General features: G+C 51.8%; 1 protein-coding gene across 1 annotated transcript in view; it reads left to right on the top strand.

The window, feature by feature from the left end:
• The window catches only part of COPG2 (coatomer protein complex subunit gamma 2), a 42046-nt gene that overhangs the window by 21361 nt on the left and 5786 nt on the right, over positions 1–14899 (top strand). Inside the window, 7 exon segments of the mRNA XM_030455688.1 lie at positions 412–655; positions 2184–2259; positions 7595–7698; positions 8510–8635; positions 10593–10655; positions 10764–10903; positions 12087–12258. Coding sequence (XP_030311548.1) covers positions 412–655; positions 2184–2259; positions 7595–7698; positions 8510–8635; positions 10593–10655; positions 10764–10903; positions 12087–12258 — 925 coding nt within the window.

Raw genomic sequence — 14899 nt, 5'->3', positions numbered from 1 at the left:
TCCAGCCCTCCCAGCAGCTCCAGGGCCTCCTCTGCACTGGCTCCAACAGCTCCGTGTCCTCCTGCTGCTGGGGACCCCAGAGCTAGACACAGCTTTACCCCAGGGGGGTCTCCCCAGAGCGGAGCAGAGCGGGACAAATTACCTGGGTCTCATGGGTCAGACCTGCAGGGAATGTCCTGATGAATTTGGGGGTGATCCATCAAAACCTGATGCTCAGGTGATGTGTCAGGAGGACCTGGGGACCTCCTGGTTGATCATCCAACACACTTTATTTCTTTTCCCTTTGTGCACTCCTTTTTTTTTTTTTTTTCCTCAATGAAAAGAGGTAATTGAAGCATGAAGGGATCTGAGCAGTGCTGTGGGCTGAGCTCTGCCTGCCAGGGGTCACTGTCCTTTATTTTCCTTTCCCAGGGTGGCTTTGAGTACAAGAGAGCCATTGTGGATTGTATCATCAGCATCATTGAGGAGAACCCTGAGAGCAAGGAGTCAGGCTTGGCTCACCTCTGTGAGTTCATTGAGGACTGTGAGCACACTGTCCTTGCCACAAAGATCCTCCACCTCCTGGGGAAAGAGGGGCCCAGGACCCCATCCCCCTCCAAGTACATCCGTTTCATCTTCAACAGAGTGGTGCTGGAGAATGAGGCTGTCAGAGCTGGTGAGTTCAGCTCTAACATTTCACCTTTTCCTCTCTCAGCTCTGCTGGAACTCTCAGGGCAGAAGCTGAGTTGTGAGGGTGGGAGGCATTGGGTACTCCCCAGGCACTGTGAGGAGCTGTGACTCAGCTCTGATGCTCTCCTGAAGTGGGATTAAACTCATAGCACCTCAGCATCAGCATTTGCTCCTCCTGCTTTGCACAGCATAAGGAATCATAGCATAGAATCATGGAATGGGTTGGGAGAGACCTTAAGGATCATCCAGTTCCAACCCCCTGCATGGGCAGGGACACCTCCCACCAGCCCAGGGGGCTCCAGGCCCCATCCAACCTGACCTGAGACACTGCCAGGGATGGGGCAGCCACAGCTTCTGGGGGCAACCTGGGCACCCAGGGGCTCAGCACCCTCACCCCAAAGAGTTTCTCCCTCCCTCCCTCCTCAAGAAATAGAATCCTGGAATGGGTTGGCTTGGAAGAGAACTGAAAGCTCAGCTCATTCCAACCCCCCTGCCATGGGCAGGGACACCTCCCTCCCAGATTGCTCCAAGCCCCATCCAACCTGGCTTTGAACACTGCCAGGGATGGGGCAGAGACTCTTTTCCTGGGCAACCTGGTTCTAAAGCTCAGCACCCTCACCCCAAACAAGTTCTCCCTCCCTCCCTCCCTGCCTGCCCAAGATCTCCTCTCCATCTCCCCTCTTGCAGCTGGAAACCCTTCCCCCTCGCAGGGTCCCATCCCTCCAGGCCCTTGTCCCAAGTCCCTCCCCAGCTTTCCTGGAGCCCCTTCAGGCACTGGAAGGTGCTCTAAGGTCTCCCCATTGCAGCCTTCTCTTCTCCAGCCTCAACACCCCCAACTCTCTCAGCCTGGCTCCAGAGCAGAGCTGCTCCAGCCCTCCCAGCAGCTCCAGGGCCTCCTCTGCACTGGCTCCAACAGCTCCGTGTCCTTCTGCTGCTGGGGACCCCAGAGCTGGACACAGCTTTACCCCAGGGGGGTCTCCCCAGAGCGGAGCAGAGGGGGACAATCCCCTCCCTGGCCCTGCTGCTCACACTGCTGGGGATGCAGCCCAGGACATGGGGGGTTTGATGCCTCTCTTGAGCTTCTCCTCTCCCCACACCCCCAAGTCCTTCTCCTCAGGGCTGCTCTCCAGCAATTTTCCACCCAGCCTGGATTTCTGCTTGAGATTGCCCTGATCCAGGTGCAGGACCTGTCTTTTGGTCTTACCAAATTTCATGAGCTTGGCATTAGCTCCTAGTCCTTTGGAATATTCCCCAGAGTCAGGAGGTTGTGGAGTCCACATCCCTGGAGGTGTTCAGACAATGTGTGGGCGTGGCACTTTAGGACATGGTTAAGTTGGTGTGGTGGTGTTGGGCTGATAGTTGGACTTGTTGATATTCACAGAAGTCACAAGAGTGCTAGGATTGGAAGTGACCCAGAGAGGTCTTTTTGCAGCCTTAATCATCTTATGACTCTTGAGGATCTCTTTGCATGTAGCTTGAGCACCTCTTGACATCTCTGTTTTTTTTCTCTCTAGCTGCTGTAAGTGCACTGGCCAAGTTTGGTGCCCAGAATGAGAGTCTTCTTCCCAGCATTTTGGTGCTTTTGCAGAGGTGAGTGGTTATCACAGAACCACAGAATGTTTGGGGTGGGAAGGGAGCTCTGGAGATCAGAAAGCCCAAGAGTCCCACTACAAGTTGTGTTTGTACTCAAATAAGATGCAGAAGATGTCAGCAGAGCTTGTGACTGAGGTGGAGTCATGGAACCACAGGATGTCAGGGGTTGGGAAGGGAGCTCTGGAGATGCCCCAGTGCAACCCCCCTGCCCCAGCAGGATCCCCCAGGGCAGCCCACACAGGAACACAGCCAGGGGGGTTTGGAAAGGCTCCAGAGAAGGAGACTCCACAACCTCTCTGGGCAGCCTGGGCCAGGGCTCCCTCAGCCTCACCCTCAACAACTTTCTCCTCATGCTGAGCTGCAACTTCCTCTCTTCTCCCTTCAACCCATTCTTCCTTGGCCTCTCCCTGGCCACCAAAAAGAGATTGGCCCCTTCCTCTTGCCCCCCACCCCTCAGCTACTGATGGACATTCAGCACATCCCCTCTCAGCCTTCTCTTCTCCAGCCTCAACAGCCCCAGGCCTCTCACTCTTCCCAGCACAGATGCTCAAGTCCCTTCCTCACCCTCCCAGCTCTCCCCCCTTGGCCTCTCTCCAGTAGATCCCAGTCTCTCCTCAACTGGGGAGCCCCAAACTGGAGCCAGGATTCCAGCTCTGGTCTCCCCAGGGCAGAGCAGGGCAGAGGAGGAGGAGGAGAACCTCTCTGGATCTGCTGGACACACTTTTCCTGATGCCCCTAGGACACCACTGTCCCTCTTGGGGCCATTGCTGTCTCATGGATAACTTTTTTCCAGCAGGACTCCAAGGTCCTTGTCCATGGGGCTGCTCTGTAGGAGGTCACCTCAAGGTCACCTCCAAACCTGTCCTGCTGCATTTCAGGACTCTTCCCCTATTCTTGTTGAACCTCATGAGGTTCTCCTTGGCCCAGCTCTCCAGTCTGTCCAAATCCTGCTGAATGGTTGCAGAGCCTTTGGGTCAATCAGCCAGACCTCCCAATTTTTTTAATAATCAAACTTGCTGAGAAGAACTGTCCCTTCATCAGGGGATAAAGATGTTGGACCCAGCACTGGCCCCTGGGGGACTCCAGTAATTCCAGGTCTCCAGCTGGACTCTGCACCACTCTCTGTGGCAACGTGTACCTTGTTTCTAATCCATCTCACTGTTCATCCTCCTGTCCCACATTCCCTGAGCTTGCTCATGAGGATGTGATGGGAGACAGTGTCAAAAGCCTTCCTGGGGTGCATTGCTGTGGTTGTTGGTGACACTGTTGTGGTTCCACAGAAGCAGCAGTGTCAGCCCAGGTCAGAACTTGCAGTGGGGCTGTCACCACAGTCAGGATATGGATCTTTTCCTTTCTTGCTGCAGGGACATGGCAGCTGCTGGAGATGAGCAACTGAGAGCTGTGCTTAGTCCCGAAAACATCTGATGCATCCCCACAGGGAGCTTCAGGCTGGGGACAGAGTGGCTGAGAGCAGCCAGGCAGAAAGGGACCTGGGAGTCTGGATTGCCAGGAAGCTGAAGAGGAGCCAGCAGTGTGCCCAGGTGGCCAAGAAGGGCAATGGCATCCTGGGCTGGCTCAGGAACAGCGTGGCCAGCAGGTCCAGGGAAGGGATTCTGCCCCTGTGCTCAGCTCTGGGGAGGCCACAGCTTGAGTCCTGTGTCCAGTTCTGGGCCCCTCAGCCCCTCAGGAAGGAGATTGAGGTGCTGGAGCAGGTCCAAAGGAGGCAACTGGGCTGGGGAAGGGACTGGAGCACAGATCCTGTGAGGAGAGGCTGAGGGAGCTGGGGGTGTTGAGGCTGAAGAAGAGGAGGCTCAGGGGAGACCTCATCACTCTCTCCAACTCCCTGAAAGGAGGTTGGAGCCAGGGGGGGGTTGGTCTCTTTTCCCAGGCAACTCTCAGCAAGACAAGAGGGCAGGGTCTCAAGTTGTGCCAGGGGAGGTTTAGGTTGGAGATTCGAAAGAATTTCTTTCTGGAGAGGGTGATCAGGCATTGGAATGGGCTGCCCAGGGAAGTAGTGGATTCCTCGTGTCTGGAGCTATTTCCAAAGAGCCTGGATGTGGCACTGAGTGCCATGGGCTGGGAACTGCAGTGGGAGTGGATCAAGGGTTGGACTTGATGATTTCTGAGGTCCCTTCCAGCCCAGCCAATTCTATGATTCTGTCATCTGAGAATGTTCCTCCTGGGCAATTAATCCGCAGTGGTTTAGCAGAGTTTTTGCATCCCTTGAAGGAAGAGAATCCATTTCCCTTTTCCTCATAAATAACTTTTGTGTCCGGTTGAGTTGTGATCTCAGGCATTCCCATTTCCCATGGTTGTGTCTGGAGCAGAAGTCTCATGAGGAGAAGCTGAGGGACCTGGGGGTGTTCAACCTGGAGCAATGGAGGCTGAGGGGAAGCCTCACTCTTTACAACTCCTTGAAGGGAGGTTGGAGCCAGGTGGTGTCAGGGTCTTCTCCCAAGTGACAGGACAGGAGGAAACAACCTCAACTTGTGCCAGGGGAGGTTGAGATTGGAGATTGGGAACAGTTTCTTCACTGAAAAGGTGATTAAACCCTAGCCCAGGGGAGGTGGTTGAATCACAATCACCAGCTTTGGAGGGACCTCAAAGCTGTGTAGATGTGGTGCTGAGGGACATGGTTTAGCACCCATCTTGGTAGAGCTGGGTTAATGGTTGGACTTAATGACCTTAAAATACCAATACTATTCAATATATTTATCAGTGACCTGGGTGAGGGTATTGACAGCAAGTTTGCTGCTGACACAAAGCTGGGAGCAGTGGCTGACACCCCAGAGGCTGTGCTGCCATTCAGAGGGCCTTGGGCAGGCTGGAGAGTTGGGGAGGGAGAAATTGAATCAATTACAGCAAGGGCAAGTGCAGAGCCTTGAATCTGGGGAACAACAACCCCAGGTACCAGTACAGGGTGGGGACTGAGCTGCTGGGGAGCAGCAAAGGGGAAAGGGACCTGGGAGTGCTGAGCATGAGCCAAAAATATGTCCTGGTGGCCAAGAAGGCCAGTGGCACCTGGGGAGTATTAGAAGGGGGTGGGTAGGAGGTTGAGAGAGGTTCTCCTCCCCCCCTGCTCTGCCACATCTGGAATATTGTGTCCAGTTCTGGGCTCCTCAGTTCCAGAAGAGCAGGGAAGTGCTGGAGAGAGTCCAGGGCAGAGGCACCAAGGTGATGGAGTGGGGTGGAACATCTCCTGGTGAGGAAAGGCTAAGGGAGCTGGGGCTCTGCAGGTTGGAGAATGAAGAATGAGGGGTGAGCTTATTTATGTTCATAAATACATAAAGGGACAGAGCCAGGAGTATGGAGCCAGGCTCTTCCCAGGGATAGGACAAAGGGCAGTGGGTACAAGCTGGAGCACAGGAGGTTCCACATGAATAAAAGGAAAATCTTTCTCAGTGTGAGGCTGAGGGAGCCCTGGCCCAGGCTGCCCAGAGAGGTTGTGGAGTCTCCTTCTCTGGAGCCTTTCCAAACCCCCCTGGATGTGTTCCTGGGGGATCCTGCTGTGGATGCCCCTGCTCTGGACTCAATGATCTCTTTGAGGTCTCTTCCAACCATTCACTTCCTGTGATTCTGTAGATGTCTTTTCCAATCACAACAACTCTGATTCTGTCTCATGTTAAGACCATTCAGCCTCCTTAAATCCTTCAGTGTTGTGTTTTTCATTTCTGCAGCACTGGGTAGAGTGGAACAGTGTCAGCCCAAGCCCTGGGTGACTTCTGAGGTGGGAGGGATAACTCCAGTCACAAAGTGCTTCAGGCAGGAAGCAACCTCAGTGTAGGTGCAAGTGAATTATAGCTGCAAAAAGTGACTTGAGCCAAGAGGAGAGGGAGGGGAATTCTCAAGAAAGAGACAGAATGTTTATAAACCACCTACTGGAACTTAAAAACAAGGTGCATGATTCAGCACACAGCCATTTGCATAGGCTGAAGTAGTAGAAAGCAGATTTAACATGATTATTTTTTAATTTGCCTATTTCTTCTGCTTCTGTTCCACTGTGGAAGCAAAGTAAAAAAAAAAAAAGTAAAAGAGCAACCACATTGTGCCCATCAGATTTATTGTCTCTAAAATGTGTCCAGTTGTGGAGTCCCCAACACCAGAAGGACACAGAGCTCCTGGAAGGTGTCCAGAGCAGAGCCACTCAAATGCTCAGAGGGCTGAGCACCTCCCTGGGAAGCCAGGCTGAGGGCTTGGGGTTGTTCAGCCTGGAGAAGAGGAGGCTCCCAGGTGAGCTTAGAGCAACCTTCCAATATCTGAAGGGGCTCCAAGAAAGCTGGGGGAGGGCTTTGGACCCGGGGGTTAGGGAGAGGAGAAGGGAAATGGGTTAAAACTTGGAGAGAAAGGGGAGATTGAGGTTGGAGATGGGGAGGAACTTCTTGACTTTGAGGGTGGGGAGAGCCTGGCCCAGGTTGTCCAAGGAAGTTGTGGCTGCCCCATCCCTGGCAGTGTCTCAGGTCAGGTTGGATGGGGCTTGGAGCAGCCTGGGCTGGTGGGAGGTGTCCCTGCCCATGCAGGGGGTTGGGACTGGATGAGCTTTGAGGTCCCTTCCAACCCAAACCATTCTGGTGTTCTGTGAAACTATGAAAGCCCCAAGTGCTGTTCCAGGGAGTGTTTCAGAGCTGCACAAACCAGGGGCATTTGGACCTCCTTGCATCCAGTGTCCATCAGGATGCCCAAAGATGGGAGAGCTTCAGTCCTTCCATCAGCTGATTTAACTGACCCACTTGGGGGGTTCTGACCCTGCAGAAGGGGACAGGGCTGAAAGGACCCAGATGACAGAAAGGTGACCCAAGCACAGCCCTCACACAGATTATCCTGGGGATAAATTTCCCATTTTATTTGGATTGCTGTGGCTGCCCCATCCCTGGCAGTGTCTCAGGTCAGGTTGGATGGGGCTTGGAGCACCCTGGGCTGGTGGGAGGTGTCCCTGCCCATGCAGGGGGTTGGGACTGGATGAGCTTTGAGGTCCCTTCCAACTCATTTTGTGATTCTATGATTCTAAAATGCAGGTGTTTATATATATATTTATTATTTATATATTTTTATATATATATATAATTTATGTATATCTATATTTATATATATTTTATATTTTCCCATCTCCTTTCATCCTCCTCCCTCTTGCTTTGACACTTCAATCCCTACATTTGGCACGAACACTTCGTTCTTTGCTTTTGGGCTTGTTTTTTTTTTCTTTTTTTAATTTGAAAATCTATTGAGGGAGCTCAGATCATTCTTCCAGTACCAACTGCAGTGTCCTGAGTGTCATTCCCAGCTCTCCTGATAATCCTGAGGTTCCTGACTCCTCTCTTCTCCTTCCCCACCCCAGGTGCATGATGGACAGCGACGACGAAGTTCGGGACCGAGCAACCTTCTACTTGAATGTGCTGCAGCAGAGACAGATTTCTCTCAATGCTGCTTATATTTTTAATGGTCAGTGACAGAAAGAAGCCTCAGCTGCTCCATGGGTTGGGTTGTTTTGGTTTTTTTTTACTCTAAGAATCACTTTCTGGAATGTTAACTTGGGTCAGAATAAGTAGAAAGGACAGAGCTGGGTGTTCTTCCTCACCTCAGTTCTTTTCTGCAAAGTCCTGCTGCTCTGGGGCAATTTTAGCAAAATATGGGAAGGAGCAGGAATATGGGGTGAGGTTTTTGCATCTTCCTTCAGCTGGCACAACTTTCTTCACCTTTCTTCCATCTTCTCCCCTACAGACTGGGAGATCTTGTTGCCAGGTTGGTTTTAAAAATGATTTTTGCCCTGGGGTTGCAAGTTCATGTAAGCAGCCTGCTCCATACACCTAAGAGTATTGCAGAAGGACTTTCCTTGAGTAAAATACTCCCTGGAGTGGCAACTTTGTGTCATCATCAGAGCAGTAGTGTTTTTTTTATCTTCTGGCCAGTCCATTGAAAGTTCTCAGTGTTTGTGTTTACTGAAAAATCACAGTGCTTTTATCAGTTCTTTTTATTATCCAAAACCAAACTGTATCTGTCTAGCTGTAAACTCAATTCCTCACCAGAGTTTTTTCTTGCCAGCCTGAGCCAACAGAGAGGCTACAGAGCCAATAATTTTCTTTCTTTCTATCTCAAGAGGGAGGCAGCTGAGGCACAGATGCATTTTTCAGACTCTGGGTTGTTACTGCTTGTGGAGCAGTGGACGACCCAAAATTCACCCTGTTCACCTTACCTCTAGACTTCTGACAATCCCTGCTGCTAGAACTGAATTTTTTCTGCTTCTGCTTTGCAGGGCTGACTGTCTCTGTTCCTGGGATGGAGAAAGCCCTTCACCAGTACACACTGGAACCTTCTGAGAAACCTTTTGATATGAAAACAGTTCCACTGGCAACTGCCCCAGTCTTTGAGCAGAAACCAGGTACCACTCAGGCTTCATTTCAATAACTTGTAGGCAAGGCTGGAAGCACCCAGGTTGCTGTAATAACACTTGGAAGTCTGTAAACTGGCTGCCATCCTGGTAGGGTCATTCCAGCTGAACATCAACCAACAGTTTGCACAGCTGGTCAAGAAAACAAAGAGCATCCTGGCCTGTATCAGGAGCAGTGGGACCAGGGCAGTGATTTTACCCCTGAACTCAGCTTTAGGGGAGGCTGCACCTCGAGTGCTCAGTGCAGTTTTGGGTGCCACAGGATAGGAAGGACATGGAGGGTCTGGGGAGGGTGAAGAGGAGGGCAACTGGGCTGGCTGAGGGTCTGGAGAAGAGATTTTGGGAGGAGAGGCTGAAGGAGCTGGGGCTGTTCTGCCTGGAGAAGAGGAGGCTGAGGGGAGAGCTCATTGCTCTCTACAATTACCTTAAATTAGGTTGTGGGGAGGTGGGGGTTGGCCTCTTCTCCTTTGGGACTGGTGATAGGACAAGAGGAAATGGGTCCAAGTTGTCCCAGGGGAGGTTCAGATTGGATAGCAGGAAATCTTTCTTCACTGAAAGAGTGGTGAAGCATTGGAAGAGGTTGCCCAGGGAGGTGGTGGAGTCACCATTCCTGGGGGTGTTAAAAAAATGGGTGGATGTGGGGCTTCAGGAAATGGTTTAGTGGTTAAGGTGGTGTAGGACTGGTGGTTGGGCTTGATGATCTCAAAGGTTTTAATGAAAGTTTTGCATTATTTGGTCTTTTTTTTGTTTCCCTTCTTCTTCCAACTATTCTGCTGTCTACTCTGGACTAAAGTGTGCTTTCTTTATTGTTACTCACAAACCTCTTCTCTCCTTACAAAATGATATTGCCTCATGGAGAAGATTATTTCAGTGTGAGGGGATCCTGCAATGGCTTTGCAGGAGAATTTGTGAAATGCTTCACAGGTGAAACAACTTTTAGTGCATCAGGAAAAGTGTGTCCAGCAGATCCAGGGAGGTTCTCCTCTTTCTCCTCCTCCTCTGCTCTGCTCTGCTGTGCCCTGGGGAGACCAGAGCTGGAATCCTGGCTCCAGTTTGGGGCTTCCCAGTTGAGGAGAGACTGGGATCTACTGGAGAGAGTCCAAGGGAGAGGTGGGAGGGTGAGGAAGGGACTTGAGCATCTGTGCTGGGAAGAAAGAGTGAGAGGCCTGGGGCTGTTGAGGCTGGAGAAGAGAAGGCTGAGAGGGGATGTGCTGAATGTCCATCAGTAGCTGAGGGGTGGGGGGCAAGAGGAAGGGGCCAATCTCTTTTTGGGGGTGGCCAGGGAGAGGCCAAGGAAGACTGGGTTGAAGGGAGAAGAGAGGAAGTTGCAGCTCAGCATGAGGAGAAAGTTGTTGAGGGTGAGGCTGAGGGAGCCCTGGCCCAGGCTGCCCAGAGAGGTTGTGGAGTCTCCTTCTCTGGAGCCTTTCCAAACCCCCCTGGCTGTGTTCCTGTGTGGGCTGCCCTAGGGGATCCTGCTGGGGCAGGGGGGTTGCACTGGGGCATCTCTAGAGCTCCCTTCCCACCCCTGACATCCTGGGATTCTGTGATTCCATTTGACACCTCAGCACCAAAACTGAGCTGAGAGCAGGATTAAACCTGCAGAATTAATCTCTGGAGGGTGTTTGTAGTTTTATATAACTGCATTTCAAATACAATGAGGATCTCCCTGTATCCTGGGGATAAAAACAAAAGGATCTCTCTTTTTCTGCTCTGTCAGGAGCAGGGTTGAGTTTATTTACTTGAGAAATAACAGTCTGAATTTCTGTAGTGCAGCAGCTGGAGCTTGAAGCAGATGATGTAAAGATGAACATGATGCTGGGGCAGGGGGGTTGCACTGGGGCATCTCCAGAGCTCCCTTCCATCCCTGACATTCTGTGAGATAAAACTGCATTTAAAACTCTGTATGGTGTCACTAAGAACATAATATCTTTGGTTTTTTCCCCCCCAGAGATAGCCCTGGTGACCAGCAAGCCTGAGAAGGTTGCACCTTCACGCCAGGATATCTTCCAAGGTAAGAGAGAAAATCTCCAGTGCTTGAATATTGAGGAGAATTGCCAGAGGTCAGAGAGGAGCAATGAACAAGCCTGTCACTCTCTGTCATCTTTGCTTTTCTGTGCAGAACAACTGGCAGCCATTCCAGAGTTCAAGAGCTTGGGTCCCTTATTCAAATCTTCAGAAGCAGTGCAGCTCACAGAAGCAGAAACAGAATATTTTGTGCGTTGCATTAAACACATCTTCACAAATCACATTGTTTTCCAGGTAAGGAGTTGCACACTTGTGCCCAGGGTGCAGCAGGAGGTGGCTTTTCCTAGTGCCTGGGAATAGGTTAAAGAGTTTTGTCACTTGGAGAACACCCTTCTCTCTGAAGGGAGTTGCAAGGCAGAGAGAAGAAGGTGTGTGCCATTAAAAAAAAAAAGAATGAGGGTTATGATTCCATTTGTTGAAGGAATTCTACTAAAATTGGAGAGAAAAGCTGTTCAGTGAGAAGAGGAGGCTTGAGGAAAGGCCACAGAATCATGGAATGGTTTGGGTTGGAAGGGACCTCAAAGCTCATCCAGTCCCAACCCCCTGCATGGGCAGGGACACCTCCCACCAGCCCAGGGGGCTCCAAGCCCCATCCAACCTGACCTGAGACACTGCCAGGGATGGGGCAGCCACAACTTCCTTGGACAACCTGGGCCAGGCTCTCCCCACCCTCAAATTCAAGAATTTCCTCCCCATCTCCAACCTCAATCTCCCGTTTCTCTCCAAGTTTTAACCCATTTCCCTTCTCCTCTCCCTACCCCCCGTGTCCAAAGCCCTCCCCCAGCTTTCTTGGAGCCCCTTCAGATATTGGAAGGTTGCTCTAAGCTCACCTGGGAGCCTCCTCTTCTCCAGGCTGAACAACCCCAAGCCCTCAGCCTGGCTTCCCAGGGAGGTGCTCAGCCCTCTGAGCATTTGAGTGGCTCTGCTCTGGACACCTTCCAGGAGCTCTGTGTCCTTCTGGTGTTGGGGACTCCACAACTGGACACAGAGCTCCAGGTGGGGTCTCAGCAGAGCAGAGCAGAGGGAGAGAATCCCCTCCCTTGACTTTCTGTCTCTGCTGCTTTTGATGCAGCCCAGGACCTGCTTGGTTTCTGGGCTGTAAGCACACACTGAGGGCTCACCTGGAGCTCCTGGGACACCCCCACCCCCAAGTCCTTCTCCTCAGGGCTGTCCTCAATCCTTTCTCCTCCCAGCCTGTATTTTCCATGGGATTGCCCTGACCCAGGTGCAGAACCTTGCACTTGCCCTTGGTGAACTCCATGGAGTTTTCAGGTGCTCACTTCTCCCCCCACTTCCTCTGTCAAGCAGTGAGTGATCTGCTGTCTGCTGAGGAGGATTGTAGCTGACTTAGGGAAAAAAAGAACTAGACAAGAAACAATTCTATGTACCAAGTCCTCTTCAATTTCTTCTCCTGCAGTTTGATTGCACAAACACATTAAATGATCAACTCCTGGAGAGAGTCACTGTGCAGATGGAGCCATCGGATGCTTATGATGTCATCTGCTGCATCCCAGCCCCCACCCTGCCCTACAACCAGCCAGCCATGTGCTACACCCTTGTCCAGATCCCCCAGGATGACCCTACTGCAGGTACTTACTGGGAGGGAGAAGTCCTGCACCCACATCCCTCAAAAGAATTTATTGGAGAACAGAGAATATTTAGGGTGTGGTGAGTGTACACTGAGGTTCTAAGCCTGTTTCTGCCCTGGTGTTCCCCAGGGGTCAGTACTCAGCTCCATTTTTGTTCAGGATCTTCACTGGTGGTGTGGATGAGGGGATGGAGTGAACCTTGAACAGGTTTGCTGATGGGAGGAAGCTGGGAGGGGTGGCTGAAAAACCAGAAGGTTGTGCTGCTCTCCAACCAGGTCTGGACAGGCTGGAGAGCCTGGGGAACCTCCTGAAGCTCAGGAAGGCCCAAGTGTGGAGTTCTGCATCTGGGCAGGAATAACCCCAACCCCCAGTACAGAGCTGGGGATGTCCTGCTGGAAAGCAGCTCCCTGGAGAAAGCCCTTGGAGTCCTGGGGGACAGGGAATTCTCCAGGGGTCAGCAATGTGCCCTTGGGGCCAAGAGGGCCAATGGTGTCCTGGGGGCATCAGGAAAAGTGTGTCCAGCAGATCCAGGGAGGTTCTCCTCCTCTGCTCTGCTCTGCCCTGGGGAGAGCACCCCTGGAATCCTGGCTCCAGTTTGGGGCTCCCCAGTTGAGGAGAGACTGGGATCTACTGGAGAGAGGCCAAGGGAGAGGTGGGAGGGTGAGGAAGGGACTTGAGCATCTGTGCTGGGAAGAAAGAGTGAGAGGCCTGGGGCTGTTGAGGCTGGAGAAGAGAAGGCTGAGAGGGGATGTGCTGAATGTCCATCAGTAGCTGAGGGGTGGGGGGCAAGAGGAAGGGGCCAATCTCTTTTTGGGGGTGGCCAGGGAGAGGCCAAGGAAGACTGGGTTGAAGGGAGAAGAGAGGAAGTTGCAGCTCAGCATGAGGAGAAAGTTGTTGAGGGTGAGGCTGAGGGAGCCCTGGCCCAGGCTGCCCAGAGAGGTTGTGGAGTCTCCTTCTCTGGAGCCTTTCCAAACCCCCCTGGCTGTGTTCCTGTGTGGGCTGCCCTGGGGGATCCTGCTGGGGCAGGGAGATCTCCAGAGCTCCCTCCCAACTCCTTACATTTTATTATTCTCTGATTCTTTTTTTTTGTCTCACATCTGCTGTTTTTAATGTAGAAATCTGTGTGCAAAACAGTAGAGACACTTTTTAACTGCTTGGTGGTATCAGGTTATCAATAATAAGATGTTAAAGAGGACTGGAGAGCAGGCAGGGAGTAGAGAAAGCTGAATTTACTGCCTTGAATCAATGAAAGGAGCACGTTGGAAAAGATGGATGGTGGTTGCTATTCCAGGATTAGTAAATTAGTAAAAGGAAAATACAAACAACACCAAAAAATTTGTAGTTGGGCCTCTACATGTCTGATTAATGCATTTTTTTCCCTCTTTAGAGAATTGCAAACCACTGTGAATTACAAACAACTCTGAAATCTAGGGGTGAGGGATTTTCTTGGACATAAAACTTCCTTTTCTCACTTTTATTATTCATCCTTCAAAGAATCCCTTCTGGGCTTGCAGCTCATCAGCAGGGTGGATCTCTTGGTTATCACTTTAATCCCAGAGAATATTAGGAATAGTCTGAATTCCTCCAGCTGTGCTTCTGGATCATAATCCACTTGTCAGAAACCCTTGCAGAATTTATCCTGGTAGTGAGCTGGACCAAAATCCTCTTGGCTTTCATCTTGGAGTGTGAAGTTTAAAATCATCTTGTGTGTGAATCATAGAATCATAGAATGGGCTGGGTTGGAAGGGACCTCAGAGATCATCAAGTCCAACCCTTGATCCACTCCCACTGCAGTTCCCAGCCCATGGCACTCAGTGCCACATCCAGGCTCTTTGGAAATAGCTCCAGACACGGAGAATCCACTCCTTCCCTGGGCAGCCCATTCCAATGCCTGATCACCCTCTCCAGAAAGAAATTCTTTCTCATCTCCAACCTAAACCTCCCCTGGCACAACTTGAGACCCTGCCCTCTTGTCTTGCTGAGAGTTGCCTGGGAAAAGAGCCCAACCCCCCCCTGGCTCCAACCTCCTTTCAGGGAGTTGGAGAGAGTGATGAGGTCTCCCCTGAGCCTCCTCTTCTCCAGCCTCAACACCCCCAGCTCCCTCAGCCTCTCCTCAGAGGATCTGTGCTCCAGTCCCTTCCCCAGCCCAGTTGCCTCCTTTGGACCTGCTCCAGCACCTCAATCTCCTTCCTGAGGGGCTGAGGGGCCCAGAACTGGACACAGGACTCAAGCTGTGGCCTCCCCAGAGCTGAGCACAGGGGCAGAATCCCTTCCCTGGACCTGCTGGCCACGCTCTTCCTGAGCCAGCCCAGGATGCCATTGGCCTTCTTGGCCACCTGGGCACACTGCTGGCTCCTGTTCAGCTTCCTGGCAATCCAGACTCCCAGGTCCCTTTCTGCCACTCTGTGCCCAGCCTGGAGCTCCCCATGGGGTTGTTGTGGCCAAAGTGCAGGACCCGGCCCTTGGAATGTTGAACCTCATCCCGTTGGGATCAGCCCAACTCTCCGGTCTGTCCAGGTCCCTCTGCAGAGCCCTCCTGCCTTCCAGCTGATCCACACTCCCCCCAGCTTGGTGTCATCTGTGAATTTGCTGATGATGGACTCAATCCCCTCATCTAAATCATCAATAAAGATATTGAACA

This window comes from Calypte anna, chromosome 1 (genome assembly GCF_003957555.1).
Source record: "Calypte anna isolate BGI_N300 chromosome 1, bCalAnn1_v1.p, whole genome shotgun sequence".
Lineage (NCBI taxonomy): Eukaryota > Metazoa > Chordata > Aves > Apodiformes > Trochilidae > Calypte > Calypte anna.
This window is presented reverse-complemented; position numbering and strand designations above follow the sequence as displayed.